Source organism: Barbus barbus (genome assembly GCF_936440315.1).
Source record: "Barbus barbus genome assembly, chromosome: 39".
Lineage (NCBI taxonomy): Eukaryota > Metazoa > Chordata > Actinopteri > Cypriniformes > Cyprinidae > Barbus > Barbus barbus.
In genome coordinates this window covers 20,985,016-21,003,518 of record NC_136717.1, presented here as the reverse complement: position 1 = coordinate 21,003,518, position 18,503 = coordinate 20,985,016, and the positions used below count along the sequence as shown (strand labels likewise).

The 18,503-nt window shown below is 38.6% G+C and overlaps 1 protein-coding gene across 3 annotated transcripts in view; it reads right to left on the bottom strand.

The window, feature by feature from the left end:
• Positions 1-1,838: 1,838 nt before the first annotated feature.
• Positions 1,839-18,503, bottom strand: part of shank3b (SH3 and multiple ankyrin repeat domains 3b) — a 29,717-nt gene continuing 13,052 nt past the window's right edge. For 2 of the 3 annotated variants that reach the window (XM_079399386.1, XM_079399385.1), the window contains exons 6-23: positions 17,705-17,856; positions 17,413-17,580; positions 17,122-17,238; positions 15,969-16,046; positions 15,824-15,890; positions 13,114-13,366; positions 12,509-12,672; positions 11,408-11,521; positions 11,220-11,295; positions 10,876-10,958; positions 10,667-10,791; positions 10,155-10,290; positions 9,945-10,025; positions 9,056-9,192; positions 8,561-8,657; positions 6,283-8,158; positions 6,045-6,090; positions 1,839-5,412 (exon numbers count right to left, since the gene is read on the bottom strand). In XM_079399386.1, coding sequence (XP_079255512.1) covers positions 6,057-6,090; positions 6,283-8,158; positions 8,561-8,657; positions 9,056-9,192; positions 9,945-10,025; positions 10,155-10,290; positions 10,667-10,791; positions 10,876-10,958; positions 11,220-11,295; positions 11,408-11,521; positions 12,509-12,672; positions 13,114-13,366; positions 15,824-15,890; positions 15,969-16,046; positions 17,122-17,238; positions 17,413-17,580; positions 17,705-17,856 — 3,758 coding nt within the window. In that variant the 3' untranslated portion in view covers positions 1,839-5,412; positions 6,045-6,056. The remainder of the gene's footprint in view (positions 5,413-6,044; positions 6,091-6,282; positions 8,159-8,560; positions 8,658-9,055; positions 9,193-9,944; positions 10,026-10,154; positions 10,291-10,666; positions 10,792-10,875; positions 10,959-11,219; positions 11,296-11,407; positions 11,522-12,508; positions 12,673-13,113; positions 13,367-15,823; positions 15,891-15,968; positions 16,047-17,121; positions 17,239-17,412; positions 17,581-17,704; positions 17,857-18,503) is intronic. The other variant, XM_079399387.1, reaches the window with a different exon arrangement.

The following is an 18,503-nucleotide window of genomic DNA, read 5'->3' as shown; positions in this document are numbered from 1 at the left end:
GGTAAGAGAAGTCGTCTCTATATTATTTAACTTTGTATCTGTTATAAATTCTAAAAAAACTTTTTTTAAAAAGCAAGACATAGATTTTGATAAATATCTTATTGTTTTAACTAACGCGTCCGATTCTTTTTTGTTATAGATGAACGAACGCGCTCACTTCTTCTATTTAACTTTGTCAAGCGAACTAGTTTTTAGGAAAAACTACCGCATTGTTTAACTAACATGCCATTGGTTTTTTGTTTTATTTTCTACGTTTTTCCTGTTTTAACAACACTAGTCTCCACTTGTAGGGAAATAAACAGTCTTTGTACGTTTGATGTTTTTTCTTGATATGTATGTGAAAACACTTTAATAAAAACATCCCTTTACCTCATTTAACACATTTTTTCATCATTTAAAGTTAAAGCACATAACATTGGTCCCCCCACACACACACAAACACATTGTCATAAATTCCTTAAGTTCACTATAAGGTGAATAACCAGATGGCTGCTTAGACGGGGGCTGGGGGGTGTACAAAACAGGTGTCCAGTTATGGGAGGGGGGTGGAATATTTATGATGGTAATAAAATCAATCATTTTGACACAACGTATACTACCATCTCTCTGTTATTAGTTTACATGGTATAAAGACCTATTTTTTTTACCTGTTAAAGTTTAATTTTTACTGTAATATTTTATAGTTTAATAATTATATATAAAAAATAATAAATTGGTAAAACTTTACAATAAGGTCTCATTACTTAATGTCAGTTAATGTGTTAATGAACAATGAGCTGTAGCTTACACTGCTAAATGTAATAATTCACAGGCTTTAATTGTCAGTATGCAAGAGACATCTGCAGCTAAGCAGTTTAGAAGGTTTATAACTTTATTTTTAACAAACCAAGTAGGCCTAGCATTTATTGTGAAGAAAGAAGTGCAAAAACGCTGTTAAAAGCATTTCATAAGGATGCTAGTGAGGTTTAGTATCTATGATAAAACAATAGATATATTAATGGAAATACTATAACCTGTATTTATAGAAATAAATCCACTGCAGTTGTAAGAAATAAATTATCTACAATCACTGCAAACAGAACATTGCACAAAAAAAAGCAACAGCAAGACTGAAAGTGAAAATAATGGACATAACCCCAAAGCTCCCATTAGATAGCAGTTTTTTCCCCAGCATTCATGATTTTGTTTTAAATTGTTTACACAGAGATAATAGAGAAAATGTAACCAATGTTCTTGTCTTTGTCTAAAATTAGCATAAGTCTAATTAATATTCAAACCCAACCTACATCAGCGTGGTTTCACAGATAAACATGAATAAATGTAAAAGCAAACACTTACCTTGTCTTACTTCAGAGTAAATAGCGGTGGACTGTCCGAATCACTGCACTCTTTCAGAGCATATGACGCATTAACCAGCCTCCTCTGAATCTGACGTCTCTGTCATGAACGTGAATGGACTGTCTATAAACCACTGGCTTACAGTTCATCTGTGGAAACCGGAGGCTATAACAATTAGGCTACAGGATTTCCTGCTAACAAATTCCAGTAGTCCGTTTGTTTTATAATTACATAATATCTTACGTAATACAAATTATTTTTAACACTTCATGAAAATGTCTATGAATGAAAACAACGCCATTATATTGTGCTTATCTAAACAACTTGACATTCTAATTTCAAGTTAGTGTTGATATCTCCCATAAGGAGCATCATTGCCCAGGTAGCCCATGCAAGATAATCTCTGTCCAGTTCCTTGCTAGGCTACCTACTATTGCTCAGCAATCTCCCCACTGGAAGGGTGCCAGGACAAGGACGGCAGATACAACTCGAATCTCTTTCGTCAACTTTTATTGTGCTCACATTACAATAATCTCCCACGTTGATAGTTTTTGTTAGTCAGAATTGTTAGATCAGTGGTATCAGCTAGATCAGGTTATAAACTGGCAAGTCATCCCCGTCCTGACCATCAACTCAAAACGAAACCGAAACCTAAAACGTAGGCTTGCACACTGTATCCAACTAAGATACAGACACACAGAACGGTGATTAGGAATAATAATAAACAATCCTGTAACCTAGCAAGATTACATCATACATGAAATATAACCTAAATTTTGTCTGCTTTTAGAATAAGGCGATAAATCTACACAATTACCCCCCCAGAACATTTTAATAACACCCACTTCTTATTATACATATAACAATATTTACCTACTGGAAAGTTCTACAATCTCGGTATGCATTTAATCATTTAAGACATGCAACCTGAACTATCATTGAAAATTAATAGACTACTTGACATTTTTCCATGTAGTTCTAAATTTTTTTATATTATATTTTCAATTATTTTAACCTTGGCTGTCTCAGTAGGCATTTTATTAGAATCTGCCATTTTCTTTTATCTCTTGGTTGGTATTTTAGAAAGCAAGTGTTTAATTAATTTGTAGAAATTGGACCTCTGTCCTTTTAACAACCAAATTCTTGACTTTTATGCATTAATGTTTGTTCACACACACGCACACAAATTGTAAAATCTCAATAAACCCAACCCCCTTCTTTTTCTCCAAAGAAAGATGATGTATGATTAATCCCCACAGCCTGAGAGATGATCTTTAATAACAGACAAGTCAAATGATATTTTTGTGTACATTTTCTCATTTTAAAGCAAACATGTCCAAAAGCTTGATCCTCAAATCACTTCATCCAACTAAGAATACAAAAAAAGAAGTCAACAACAGAAGAAAGGGCTCCTAAAAGTGGTAAAAGAACATGGCTGCCACACCCTTCTCTTACACCAGTATTTAATTACATATTTGTGTTTGAGAGTGTAAATGAGTGAGGATTGTAAGAGAGGGAGAAGGACAGGGACAGATGAGGGAAGTACAGTAATATTTTATGCAGATGGCTTATAAACAGTAGCACCCACATCTTTGTGCAAATTGACCAACCGGAGGAGTGACAAGTGTGAGGATTTTTCTCCTCTGTTGGCAGTTCAACTGTTACTTAAATGTGTAAACCACAGCAACGCCTACTGTTCCAGCTTACCAAACACAACAAACCAGTCAAACTAGTTACCAGATAATTTTTTGACACAATATAATCTCAACATTTGCTTGATTATATGACAATCTTGGGGATTTTAAAATGAGAAATTGAGAAAAATAAGTATATTCACAGTAGAAATGCTCGTAATCAGATAACTTTTAGTAATTTGGTTGTACTAGAAGAAAAATGCACACTTTAACTAGGAACAGAAAATGTTCCCAGGTCATTATGGTCAGGGACACACTGCTTTTTAAGGCCCATAAACACTAGCTTTGTTTTTGCCAATGTGTCACATTATTACTTTAAGTTGTAGACTTGCCTATAACTGGGGATCAGACAAATTCACCAGTTCAGCAGTCTGCATTAAAACATGTTTAATAACAATTTAACTGATGTCAAAAGCCCTTATAGCATATTTTGCTCATATTGTTCTAAACTGAAAGACTTGATAGGAATTAAATCCCAAATGAGTAATTGCACAATACATAACCAAATCATGGCAAAGAAACATTGTTACGTCTTGAATTCACAAATTGATCAGCATGAAATGATTGACTGATGCTGAGTTATCATTTACAAAAAGGTAACAAATAAATTCCTACAACCCATAGTATTTCAAATCCTCTGTTTAAACGAAATAGTTATTCTACATACAGTCTTATGGAGCATTTATTCATAATCGACAAAAAAGGTCTGTCCGTAATTATGAAATTCTTAAATAACTGACCATGAACTAGTCCAAAGATTATGTGTTTATAACTCACAAATCACAAGTTATACCATGGGGAAAAGAGAGTAACTGCGTTCATGTTAGGGTATTGGTTGATAGTTGACAAATAAAATAACAAATATAAAGTAAGACCAAATATGACACAATCTCACAGGGCATAAGACAAGTATATCTCACCTTATTCTCATACATTCTTCTTTTTTGAATATATAATTCCATATATATCATATACATATAAAATTGAATGTAGTGACTGAAAATATCTATCTTTAACAAATTTTAGATGGCGGCAGTATTACCTCAAGGCCACACTTGTATTGTATTGGGAGAAGTTTTATTCTCCTGGTTTAGGGCAGATTGTCAGATCCTTTCTTACTTGGACATGTTGCATTCACATGCCAAGTCCAGTTACTGCAACGCATCTTATAATCACCATTAACATGGCTATCTACTATTGAGTTGAAAGATGGTCGGTGAACATACTGTAAATTCCGGGCACTTGGAAGCATTGGCATTGTTTACAGGAGAGGTTTCTGCTCTTTTCTTTCCCTTTGCACTCAAGTTGATGCTGCTTTCTAAAATTCAGAAGTCTCTCTCCTGGAAGCAGGAAGTGCACACGAATCCAGATGTTGAAGATATTCTCAGACTTCCTCTGATAATGTGAGAGCAGTCTGTATGTTTGCCACACCTTCATCATCATCATTTGATTGTAAATCATGGCACATGAAGGAAATGGCTGCTTGCTGGCTATATCATTTGTTATTGTGCAGAAGACCCAGTTAAAAAACATGGCCAGTTTGATTTTCTTAGACCTGTAGCTGTAAATAGCAGATATTGCGCAGTAGGTCCACACTCCTGTCCAGCATGTTATTTTTACTCTTAGTAGGTGGCAAACCAGTGAAGAAACATGGTGGGTTTTGTGGGAGTTAAATCGTTGGTGCTTGGGTAAAATCTATATTATATAAGGGCTGAGCAATGCTAAAAAAAAAGTGGGTTGGAATCTATGGTGTTAAACTTCAAATTTAATAGTAAAAATATGATGGGACTATATCCTGCATTTTAGCTCTCCTCAACTCTCCAGCAGCTGTTTCAGTGCACGTTCGATATTCATTCGGTGTCCCACCCGCGTCACCCCTAATTCTGCCAGATCGTCCTTGGTCAGTGCAGGCAGGTGGGCGCCTTCAATCTCATGCTCCAAAAAACGAGCACGATGTTCTCCTAGTCCCACACTCTCTAGCCACTCTCCAACGTCATACTTACTCCACAGTGCTAGGGGGCGCTGTCTGAATGGCCGCAGGGCCAGGAGAGGGGCTCCCAGTACCGGTGAAGGGCAGGGGGAGGCGCATGGAGAGGGGGATGGAGAACGGCTGCGGGCTCGAGCACTGGCGCTCCTCATGACGAAACGCACCTCCTTGGGCTCCTGGGGCAAACTTAGGCTCGAAGACTTGAGGATTGTGTGATGATGGTGATGAGGGCCAAATGTACGGACAGGCCCCAACGGTTCACTCCGTTCTGGTGTGGCTCCAGGGCTTGGAGTCCTACGGGTCACTGGGTATCGGCTGCCAGGCCGGATTGTGAAGGTGGTGCCATAACTCCGCTGAGAGATGGTGTGAAGCTCCCCTAAACTACTAAAGAGTCTAAGAGAGAGAGTGAAAACATAAAAGACAATTAAAGGAAAAATAATAAAGGGGAAGATATAGCGGAAACAAAAAAGTAAACAAAGGTAGAGTTTTAACTGCAGTACTTTTAGGAAACTACTGGGATGCTAATGTGAGAGAAAAGGAAAGTGGATCCAATGCTGTAAGCATTGGGGTTTAAATAGTGCAGAGCATGCAGAGAACTTAATGCAATAAAATGACAGTTAGAGCAGTTAATATAAAACTGGAGTCCTCAGAATGGGTATAAAAAATGGTGCATTAGCATTTCACAGTATTTCCACCACAGCATGCTTTCAGTATTCATTTTGTAAACATCCGAAACTTGCTGCAATAAACTTACCACAATCAATGCAGCAGTACAAATTAAATGTAGATTCAACATTCGTTTCATTTACTTTTTATGAAAACGAAATTTGATTGGCCTTCAGCGGTACACTGAAAATTCCAGTTTCGTTGCGCAAAGACAGACAGAAGCTGAAATGCCTCAGTTACTGCATAATGAACTACCATAAGCCTTTAATACAAGCCCACAGTAGCATTTGCAGCTTGATTAACGGCTGCAGTAAAGGGTTTAGTAAAAGTTAGTTAGACAAGGAGTTGTTTTTACCCACAGAGCTAAAAACCTACGATTTACTCTCTTCTCCATTCTCCTCACATCTGCAAGTACATACAGACACACACACACGTGTGTTATGGATAGGCAGTTTTATCCAGGTGTGTGGCTAAGGGTGTCAAAAGTCAAGTGGGTGTATTGCTAAATGATATTGAAAGTTGTGCTGTGTTTCATGCAGGTGTACAAAATGTGCTGCTGTTGTTAAGTTGGTGCAGTTTTTAACAGGTCTTTCCTACCTGGCACCTCCCACAGGTGATCTCCTGCCAGGGTCAAGAGGTGCTCCCATCGGTGGCTCCTCCCCCAGAGAATGAGTGTCTTTGCTTAGCAACTCTGCCCCCATAGCAGCAGGCCGACTTTCATCAGACCCACCCAGCTGGCCCCGGGGCTCCTCCCCCCAGAGTTTGGAGCGTCTTTGGAATAGGTAGCGTGGACGGCTGGGGCCTGTGCTGGGTGGGTGTGGAAGCAGCTCACTGTCTGATGACTGTTTAAGCAGTGGGTCCCTGAGATGGGCGGGGCGACCACGCCCCACCCCAGAACGTGGTTTGCTAGCATGAGCAGAGTCTGTGCTCTCCGAAGACAAAGTGGACATGCTGGAGACTGTGGAAACAGTACTGGTGGTCTCCATATGTGGGTCCTCAACCCCAGAGTCTGCCGTAGAATCGCTTGCTTTCCCAGAGGAGGTCTTTGCAATGGATGGCCGTGATCCGCTAGGTGAAATGCTTAGAGTGGCTTTGGGTGTTTCTTTAATTAGAAGGTCATTAGCGAAGGGTTGAGGGGGCGGCACGAGGCCTATCTTCCGAAGCTCCTCTCTGGTTTCCTCATCACTGGACGAGAGCAACGCAGGGGGAAGTGTCACTGTGTAAGGCTCTGCTTCCTCCTCTGAGCTCATCGTCAGACTTCGAGCAGTCAGATTTGAGAGGGTAGGGGCAGGGGAAGGTAGAGTGGGTGGGACTGCCGGTGGGGTATGTTCTGTATCCATCAGCGCAGGTTGGACACCTTGCACGCTGGGTGGGACAAGTACATCTTCCAGGCTTCGTCCAGACCCAGGGCTACCGCTAGTCACTTGGCTTGCCGTTTCTGTGATGCTGACTGGTTCATCTCTCCATGAATTAGATGGAGGAGCCTCGAGAGGAGCAGGTGGTGTCGCTCCTCCTTCTGTCTCTGGCCTTTCCACTGCTCGACCTTGAGTGGGCGACGGTGTCGGCGAAGGTGTAGGGGTGGGAGTATTCCGGCCACTAAGAGCACGTTCTCGTGCAGCCAGTGCAAGTGCTAGAGGTGAGGAAGGATCCAGTGGTCGACCTGTTAGAGGGTGTATAAAAGTGGTGCCCCCTGGTGGTGGGCCTGGGGAAAGCATTGGTGCAGGTGGAGGCAACTCAGCCAACTCATCCACTGAGTGGGACTGAGAAAGTAACGGGGTTGTTTGCGGCTCAGTCGCGCCCCCTTCTACAGATAGGAAAACACTGGGCCTGCGTCGGGCCCCTGGAGGTGTAATTCTAGCTCGCTCAGAGAGAACTTGCTGTTGGAACTGCTCTGCTCGGCTACTGTGAGGAATCCGTGACCCTCCCAAAGGAGAGGGGTCTCTACTAGTTTGAATAGCGGCTCCCTCCTCAACTGGTCCTTGTTTGACTAGCGGGCTCTTTCTACGCTGGGGCTTGGTAGGAGTATAGACTGCACTTAGACGACCTACGTTAGCATAAGGATTCTCCACAGGTGGTCCACGCCTACGACCACGTTCAGGTGGAACCACTCCAGAGGTAGGCGTTTGTGGTCTTGCAATTGGGGCAGGCTCCACTGGCAAATGGGTGGTGTCCTGAAGAATGATCATGGAGCGTGTTTTTCGCTGGCGGTCTGTCGTGACTGGGCCATGGAGTTTGGGCTCCGCCCCCGGGCGGAAGCTTGAACGGCTCTGATTGGCAGCGCGAGAAGGGGGCGGAGGTGGAAGAAAGGATGGAGGTGGCCCTGAATCTAGGAAGTAGGGAGTTGGAGGTGGTGGAGGAGCTGTTTGTGGAGGGGGTGGAATGCTATCTTGTCTAAAGCTGTCAGTCATTGAAGAGCTTCTTGGAAAGCGATGCTCTCCAATCAAGGCTGAGATTCTTTCATCTTCAGGAGCACCTGTAAAACAGTTCTCGGTGAGACTGTGGTTGTATTGTTTTGAACAAAGATCAAAGAGGTCTGTTGCATAAACATAGATACTGTGTTAAGACTGTGTCTTACAAACTAGTTTGACCAACTAGTAGTTAGCCAAGGGGTAATCAATCTTACTTTTTGGATTAGAATTAGACAAATCTACCTTTTACTAACTGACTTTAAAAAGTTATGACCAGTCTCGAAGAAAAAAAAATAGAAGACTTAGCTTTTTAAGACTAGTCTAAGCAGCTTATATAACCAGCCCCTCAGAACTCTGGTGATCATTACAGTATGTTTTAATAGCCCCTTATATCATTGGTTTATGTTTATGAAAATGTAGAATTCGTGAGAATGTTTGTATTTGTGTATGTGCCAATGCCACATTACCAAATGACTTGGTTCTTGACATTCCCCGAGGCAGCTGCATGTGACTTTTGTCCACAGCCAGGGAACTTATTGGCAAACCCTGCCTCTCTAACAGAGACTACACACAAACAAAAACAATACATGATCAAATACTGGCCAGAATTCAGTTACTGTCAGAACAACAAATAAATCCCAGATTCTGATTACTCAACTAATCAAAGAAATAATGCAGTCACAAGTAATTCCATTTTTTAACCTAAAGACAATATGCATTATAAACAAAAACTGATCAGCAGCCAAATCTTTACTGACGCAATTTGGCTACTGTACTATAGTGGTGATATGCACCATCTGTTGCATACAATGCATAGTACATCAGAAACTACATATTCCAATATATAACAAGGGCTCTTGTATTTTGTTTTAATTAAAACATAATTATAACTTTTATATTATTATAATATATTAAAAACACGTTTTTTTTATATGGCGTATCTTTGTGTGTATCAGACTCACATTGATCTCAGCCTGTGTGAAGCGGCGACTTGTTGGTCTCTGTTTCACAGTGGCTGCTCTAGAGTCTGAATCCGCAGGACGTGGCCTCATCACTACAACCGGTTCTTTGGGCGAACCCAACATCTCATCCAACTTCTCTGTGAGGGATACACACAGATGCACACAGATACAGAAACACTTAATACACATTCCTGACCAATATTCCGGTCCTTCCTCTGATCAAATCACAGTAGACCAAACACAGTCACCAGGTGCACCAGAAAATACAAGTACACAGATCCGATGTGTATAATATACGTAGACTAAAAGAACACTAAAACAAATACACAGTCACAAAACACATACATAAGAGCTGTCTACAATCCACAAAAAGAAAAACAAACACATACACATACTCTGACTTTACAGTTTTTCGCAATCACAGGCAACAACACACAAGCTAAAAAAACAGGTTAGATAAATCCATCCATGACATCACATGCTAATCAGCATATAGAACCAGTAAAGGACATCGTCAACGTGAGACTGGTTTCATATCTTACCTCCCCTCCTTCTCCTTGACGCTTGTGGACAAGAAGGACAAATCTATAGTTCCTGATTTAGCTCATAGATTGAGTATTAGATGGTCACTTTTCGTTAGCAATGAATGAGCAAAGCTATCACTGCACAATCATTCACACTCCTTTCACTGCTGTATCATTCTCACAGAAAGAAAAGACATTAATTTGCACATATTTCTCCATTAGTGTTCCTGGAAAAAAAGGATCCAACATGTGCTATGCCCTCAAAGATAATGATAACATCTGTTTTTAACTTGACTTATCTGAGTCCTAGCATAACACAAGGAGGTGTGTGCATCCGTGTTTATTTGTATGAGCATCTGTCTTACCCAGCTCCTCCAGTTCTGCTGTCATGCTTTTTGAGCGCAGGGTCAGGCTGGTGCTTGGGTCTCTCTTGGGGGGTGGTGGGGCTAATTAATTATCAGAAAGAACAAGAAATGCCATATTGAAATTTTGCAGGATTCTCTAATTGCTGACATCCAGTCAAATAAAAAGAAAAATGCATGGTTTGCATGCATTAATGAAGTGAGGACAAGAACCTTTCTTGCGGACGACGTCTCCAGTGTCAGGTTTGCGCGTGACAGACACCACCTTCATTACTAGCCGACTTCCACCTTGCCGAATCAGTGATACCACCTGCCTATGTCCCACCTTTACTACGCTCACCCCATTTACCTGACAAATGTGCGGAGAATTAAAGAAAGATGTAACACATAGCCGGTAGAAACCCAGCAGAAGCATGATGCCATTCTTCAGTCTAAAAAAGTCAGCATGAAACTGAAATTTTCTAAATGCATGCTATTGATCTTACTGTGAATGATTCATCCATGCATGTGTTTCATTTTTTTTTTTTAAACAGTTTATAATTTTTAATCAAACGGCAGACTTCTCTGGTGACGTATGAGACTTCTCAGATTAGTCAAATAATAAATGTTTTTTTTCTTTTGTTAATTACAATGATTAATTTAGGCCAGTTTTGAATATATGGTTTGAAAATCACTGCTTTAGCAAAGAAAAAGTTGTGTGTGTATAAATCAAAAGGTTTTTTAACCTCTATGAGGAAATCTCCCGTCCTTAACCCTGCCCTCCATGCCACCCCTTCCAGGTCCACAGACTCCAGGTATTGCAGGGCAGGAAAAGCAGGAGTAGGTGTGAACTCTTCTATGGGCGTCTCGGCTGTCAAGAAAGAGCATTTAAATACTGCATTTGTATATGAATTTTATTCGTGCAAACATGCACGCATGTGAGTGTGTTTCAGACCTTTAGCTCCCCGAAGCACAAAGCCGAATCCTTCGCTGTCTCTCTTCTGCAACGTTGCACTTTTTTCTTCTATAACATAATCACTGTGAATTTATAGAAGTCAATAGTCAGATGTGCTGCACTGCCAGAACTCACTGTCTTCATAGATTCCCCCTCCCATACCCATAATCCCCTACACTGGCACCATATTTTATTTATTTAGGATGAAGGAGAGAGAAAGGCAATGGTTGGAAAAGCACAATACCATTCTACTCATATTATTTCTGAAGTTTGTATACTGTGCACAGTAATGCATGGAACACTCAGATGATATTTATATATATATAATATGGTTGAATATATACCTGTAAGAGGTAAAGTTGTCGTAGGAGCCAACAGTGTAGTGCCTGAAAAGTCTCTTGGTGCGATCCTCTCTTGTCTCTGAGAAACAGATGAGTGGGCACATCAATAACAATAAGATCTCAACATTAAACTGCAGAATACTTCAAAATAATGCTTCTGAATGCAGGTGAGGGTGTGTGTGCACACTGACCAAGTCGTGGGTCATATTGTCTCATCTGGACTTCTTCTACACAGTGAGCAGGAAACCAGCCAGTTCTTCCTTTAACTGAGCCTTCCCAGAATCCACCTTCACCTATGCTTAGCACTGGTGGAGACACGTAAAAAACAGTTATATGCTGTATTTCGGATATTTAACTCATTTATGGATGTTTATTTAACTGCAGGCATTTCTTTTCCCAGATATTAAAACTAACTTTTTTATTTATTTATCTACTTGAAGATTACATTAAATCTGCCTTGGTAGGCACTTTTTTACCAAGTCTTCATTTAGTTTACTTTTTTGAATGCCTTGAAGTATAAATATAATTTTTTTTACCCTTTTTCCAATCCAAGACATCACAATTTTAATTATATATATATATACACACACACACACACACACACACACACACACACACACACACACACACACACACACACACATATATATATATATATATATATATATATATATATATATATATATATATATATATATATATATATACATACATACATACATACATTTATCATTTACAAAAGTAAATATAGTGAAAAGTGAAATAATTATAAACATTTCAAATTTGTGTGAAAATTATGATTATATACATTTTTACACATAAAGGCCCTAATATTTACATACATTACTTATTTACCAAGGTGACAACAGCATCAGTGAAGAACATACTTTAGATAAAATATGAGATAAAAAAACTAAATCCGAAACGAAATAAATAATTTGAATAATCTCCAATTAGTCCATAATTTTGGCCAATTATTTTTGAGCATATATAGGGAAAAAAAAAGCTAGTTATGAATTATGAGCTTCTGCAAGAGAGTTGGCCATTTTATTCCTAATTTGTTCATGATGGTTCAATTCTCCTGTAATGCATGTATGTTCACTTCTGGACACTGTGAGTAGTCACATTCAGTAGACTAGAGAATTTTTAAAAGGGTGTTTAATGAAGTCCACAGGGCCAAATGTGCCCATAGTTGAAGAAATATTCAGAATGCCACAGATTGTAGCAAACTCCAGCATAAAAATAATTTGATCTTTTTGCTGCATCTCACACAGAGAGGCTGGCTGACTGACCTTTGACCCTCTCTCCTCGGTTGAGTGTGATCTCACCCTCGCCCTGTGGAGTGTGGGAGCTGACAGCGATGAAGGTTCGGCCGGGCACCGCACTGTACAGCCGTCGCTTGGGCCCTCGAGACACGGCAGGAGGACTCGGCTCTCTCTGTACAGGACTGCCAGGGCTGCGGTGTGCAAACACGTGTGCAGAAATTATTAACAACCAACTCTGAGGTGGATATTGTCTTTTATGTCAGGTAATCAATGCTTTATTAATATATATATATATATATATATATATATATATATATATATATATATATATATATATATATATATATATATATATTGGAGAAATTTCTTTTTAATACTCTACAAATCAAGGAAGACTCCACACCTAAAGTGAAGTGTAAATAAATTAAATAAGATGTAAATAATTGAAATAAAAAAAAATGTAAATAATTAGAGCGAAGCAGATAAAAATTAAACTTAATTTTATGGTAAAGAGCAGTCTGGGCATGATGCTAAACATCTCATTTTGTGTTCAAATAGAAAAAGCAAAAAAGAAAATATCACATTGGTTTAATGAAACATTGGTTTAATATAAATCAAGGATAGCTCCGCACCTGAGGTGTCCTCCTGAGCGGGTGTGTCTCCTGAGGCTGCGTGTGTGAGTGTGAGCAGCCTGGGGGCTGCGCTGGGACGAGGTGGTGTCGTCGGGCTCCAGCGGGGGCAGGCTGCGAAGTGAAGGGGCCGGAGAGGGAGCTGGCAGACTCTCATCTAGAGCATTATCACTGGCTGATCGCATTAGAGAGCGACGTGGGGATATGCAGACCGCACGCCGCCGAGACGAATAAGAAGGGGTCTCCCTGAAAGGCACTTTTACAGGAAGACAGCGACACATAAATAGTTATGCATACTTCACATAAAAACACACAGAGCCTAGCGATATTTATATTGCTGTAGTCAATTTGATTTCCATGCTTGTAATATAAAACCATGTAAATTTGTGGAAGATATCAGACATGCACATAACAAAAGATTTACACCACACACACCAATTATGGAAAAGGAAATATGTATTTGTGCTATAACACAATTTGGCTCTTACTGCTGCACATTATATTTATTAAAGTACACTTTTATCTTTAAACATATATATTTACATCCCAGAAACCATTTGGAAATTGCAGTCCTTTTAATATCCAGTTGTTTAATATCCTACTGTGCAAACAAAGCAACTTTTTAAAAGCGCCACAGAAGCAGTGCTATTTTCTTCCATCCCAAGTTGATTTTTTCAGGAAATTGTATTTTAATACATACCTGGATCAAATTCAGCTACGGTGTAGTTACTTAAATCATTGAAAAATCATGCAGAAATATTAAATGACCCGCTAGACAAGAATGATCACTGTAATGGATTCTCGAAGAATCTTATCAGTTGTGAATAAAACCCATTTTCGCGTGTTGAATGGATCAAGAACACTCTCCAGGAGGCTGGTATGGATATGTCCAATCTATCATGAAGAAAAAGACTAGCAGAACAGATTAACCTGTATCAGGCTGAGATAGAGAGGAATCACTCATAACCTGAAGACTAGCACCCCATCTGTGAACCACGGATTTAGAATGGCTTAAGATGTGTATGGCTGCTGTTTTATGTAGTACGTCCAATTAATTTCGATTGAAATGGCCAGGTGGAGGTCATGGATATGCTGTAAGTTCTTAATGGTTCATGGTTTACGGATGTAAATATCATAAATAAAGTCAGACTTTAAAGGGGTCATATCAAACTTCAAAAACCTAAAACATACGAAACAAAGTAATTTATTTTTTCATCCACTTTTATAATTAAATGTGCCATTTTGCTACTGTACCTTTAACACTTCAAATGTAAACGCTCTTTATAGGTGATGTTGATTTGCAGGTTGTCTCACCGAAGACAAGTCAGCAATTAAATTAGAATAAGAAAATAATTACAAACAATAGGACAAAAAACTACAGCAGAACTAAAAAATAAGAAATGCCTCATACATTGTATTAAGTAATTAAATGTATAAAAAGACTGCATATTCTTCACGGTGTTAAATAAAACAGATAATAAAAAATACAACTGAAAAATAATAAAAAATTATACATTTTTATATAACAACCCTTGGTTCTTAATAATGTGTTGCCTCCTTAAATATCAGTCTTTGCTTATATAGTCTTTTGTGATAGTTGTGAATGAGTCGCCGGTTTGTCCCTGTTCTTTACTAAATCCATTCAGGTACAGTAAATTCTTGGTTTTCCGGCATGCTCTGAGCTACTGTGCTTGAGAATGTAATAAGGTATTGAGTGACTGTGTGAGTCATGCACAACTATCACAACAGGTGACAATCACTGATGCTCGAGGAGGCAATACACAATGCAGTTACTGTCTTGAGACATATTTAAATGTTACTATAAATAAATCAAAATGCTATTTTATTCTCCTTATTTGTATGCATTCTGCCAAAAAAAAAATCTTATGAACAATTCCAAAATGACTTAACTTATGAATGCAACTGCATCTGATTTATATGAGAAAGTTTTGCAGCAGTTCTGTTTTGCTAAATGGCCTTTTTAGATTGGGAAGGACGTTTTCAGATTTAGCATACGGAATGAAATTTGATTTCTCATGATATGACCACTTTAAACACAGTTTTGTGTTAAAGCTGCAGGTGTATAGAGCCACAACCTGTAGGGTTAAAAAAAAACCACACACACACACACAAATTGGGTGTGAAGCAAGGATTTGCACTAGTGAGTTAATAAAATACATCATGAAGATCAGCACATGAAACACTCAGATTACACAAAAATTACAAACAGATGACTCACAGATTACATCAAACAGAGCATGACTGAGATTTACAAAGAGAAACACACACAAATCATAAAGAGATTAGCCCACATACATTAGTATGACAAATACTACAAATACATCACTTATTGAAAAGTCATAGGAACAGTATCTAGATCTGACTGCCTGAAAAAAATCATGCATTTATGGATTGTTTTGACACAGGCTGTGATAAAGTTACTAGATTCACGCTGCTTTGTATGATCAAACGCTCTTATGTTGTCATTTCTGCTTTTACTCTGAAAGGAGCACTTGTGCTGTGTCCACTAGACTAAATGATAAATTGAGGTTTTATCTGAAATGATACCCAATAATGGCTTTGAATTAGAGTGAACTGATTTCATCTAGACAACCCACGAAAACGTATTATGGTGTTGTGGTGCCGAGTAAATAGACCCAAGATTTAAGGCCTCATGCTTCAAGCAATTCAAACTAAATCCTGATCAACTCACCAACATCTGAGGTTTTATGAATCTTGATGATTTCTGCCAGGTCAAAGTTCCCTGCGATGATAGCAACCTACGAGAATGAAAGTATGCAACATAATTTAAGGAACAGGAAAGGAACTAGAGTTGATCCAAAACATCTGATTCATACCTGAAATGCTGTTTGGTTGTTGTAGTTCTTGATTTCTTTATTTGCTCCTCGAAACAGGAGAACTCTAGCACAGCCTTCCTGTAGATATGGCAGAGAGAATAAAGAAAAAGGTGGTGAGTGCAAGAGAAAATATGATTACAGTTATAACACCCTGTGTGTTTTATGTGATTTGATGCCCAGCTGAGATTCATAACTATATACAATTGCAGTCAAATAACAGCATATGGCTTACTGCAAAGTATGTATACTGACTACTAGGCCTATATTTTTATTTTAAAAATGTGAAACAGAATCCATCAGAGGTGTGCTCCCTGAGGAAGCAATGAAGGCAGCACATCCTTAATATATTGGGATGAAGACATAATCTATAATAAAACAAAGACTAAGAAGAACAAAATCTAATAGTGTGTTTCATATGGCAAAACTTAAAAAAAAAAAAAAAAAAAAAATATATATATATATATATATATATATATATATATATATATATATATATATATATAATTAATCACAATTAATCGTTTGACAGCACTTTTTGTGGCCAAAATATTTTTTTAAATATGTTGTAAACAGTGAAGTTCAATAAAATTTATTTTTTCAATAGAAAATATAGTTAGTTTCAACATTCATATACCAAAATATATTTCAAAAGTATTTCAGGGGCAAGAAAATTAGTCAAATTGGTGGAAATGGACAGATGAACTACAAACCAAACAACATCAAAATTGTCACAAACATCGACACTATTTATTCAAACTAAAGCATTTATATTTTTTATATTACAAAATTTATGTTTTAGTCTGACTGAAATTGAACTCGTGCATGCTAATGTACTTGAAAGATAACAGATGATGTTAAAAACTGCAGTTAATATCACTTCAGGTTCATTTGTCACAGCAGCAGAGGAAGCTGGAGTCGGGTGCAATTCCAAGTATTCCACTCAGTTCGCCATAGTTACATTTCACACATTTTGACATATGTAGCAGGTCATCCTCATATCTTATGCATGGATGTACATTACAAAAATGCACAAGAATGAATACTACTTACTGCATAGTGTTTACTTAAAAATTGTACGAACATATATTTTGAGAAAGCAGATCCGATGGAGTTGAGAATGTATGTGTGTATATGTATTTGTGGGTGTGCGTACCTGGTTGTAGAGGGCACACAGGTGTAGTGCTGTGTTTCCTGAGGCATTCTGAGCACTCATCTCCGCTCCATAGAATAACAGGTGCTCAAGGTGCTGCACGTTTCCATGACGACAAGCCTATGGTTCAAAAACACACACACACACACACGCGTGCTCTGATCACCCACTGCTGCAGGTGTAGCAAACAATAAAAAGGATATATTTAGTCTCGCTGGAGAATGAAACTTTAAGTTAGGGGAGTTTTTCTTCCCTTTTACGTTTAATGAGAGAGTTCTGAGTATCAGACGTTACCTGATGGATCTCCTGCCAGCCGTTCTCATCGCTGTAGCCCAGCTGGGCATGATCGTACAACAGCAGCTCACAGCAGTACGGATCTCCCCCAACCATGGCACTGTGATAGAGGGGGGTGAGCCCACGACTGTCCTTATAGTCTGGAGACGCCCCCAGATCCAACAATGTCTGCAGATAGCACATGAAATATGACGGACATATGTGCACAGACTCCCAACAGCTTGTGATGAGTTGTATAAGGATGAGTCTTTCTTTGGAGTGTGCGTGTGGGAGGGAAAGTGCATCAACTCACAGTCAATGCTACATGGTTGTGCGTTTGGATCGCTTTGTGCAGCGCTGTCAGGCCGTCTCTGGTTCTGAAATCCAGATGGGCTCCTCCGCTCCTCAACACCTTAATCAGATCGGCACAAGAGTCCAGCTGGGCCACGAGAGTGAGAGGAGATTCTGGAAACATCGCACATGCAGAGATGATTAAAAATGCTAAATGTCAAATCCATTTCAGTGAATAAATGATTAGCTCATTTTGTCGAATGTCCTTGCTGATTAGCATTGTCCTAAATTTACATTCATTAAAGCATGCTAATCAAAGCAAACTTTAAAAACCTCTTAACTGTCACCCTTCCCCTCTGTGGGACGCCTAAGTTTACTTCACTATATTGCAATTAAATCCTTATCTAATCATGTCAAACTATATATTGTTGGAAAGGTCTCCTAGAAAGACTCCTAAATAGATATTTAACCACATTTTTGTTAAAATTATGTAGGAAAAGTAATAGATTAATTTATGACAAGAGTGGACCTGAAAAATCTACATCATAACAGGAGTTCTGACCTTTGTCAAAGAAAGTTTTCTTAGTTGCCTTTTTCCCTATCATACTTTAGAAATCATAAGAAATTATATATCACTTGAAAACTTAAAATCTCAAAATTTAATCAATTTAATCAAAATCCCATTTTAAAATCAGACATTGCATTACCGTGGAAATGGTACATCAAAATCATATTACAAAATGTTTTCATTCATGAATTATAAAAAAAATTAGTTTGGATAGTGCACATTAATGTCTATGCTAAAAAATGTGAGTGACAGT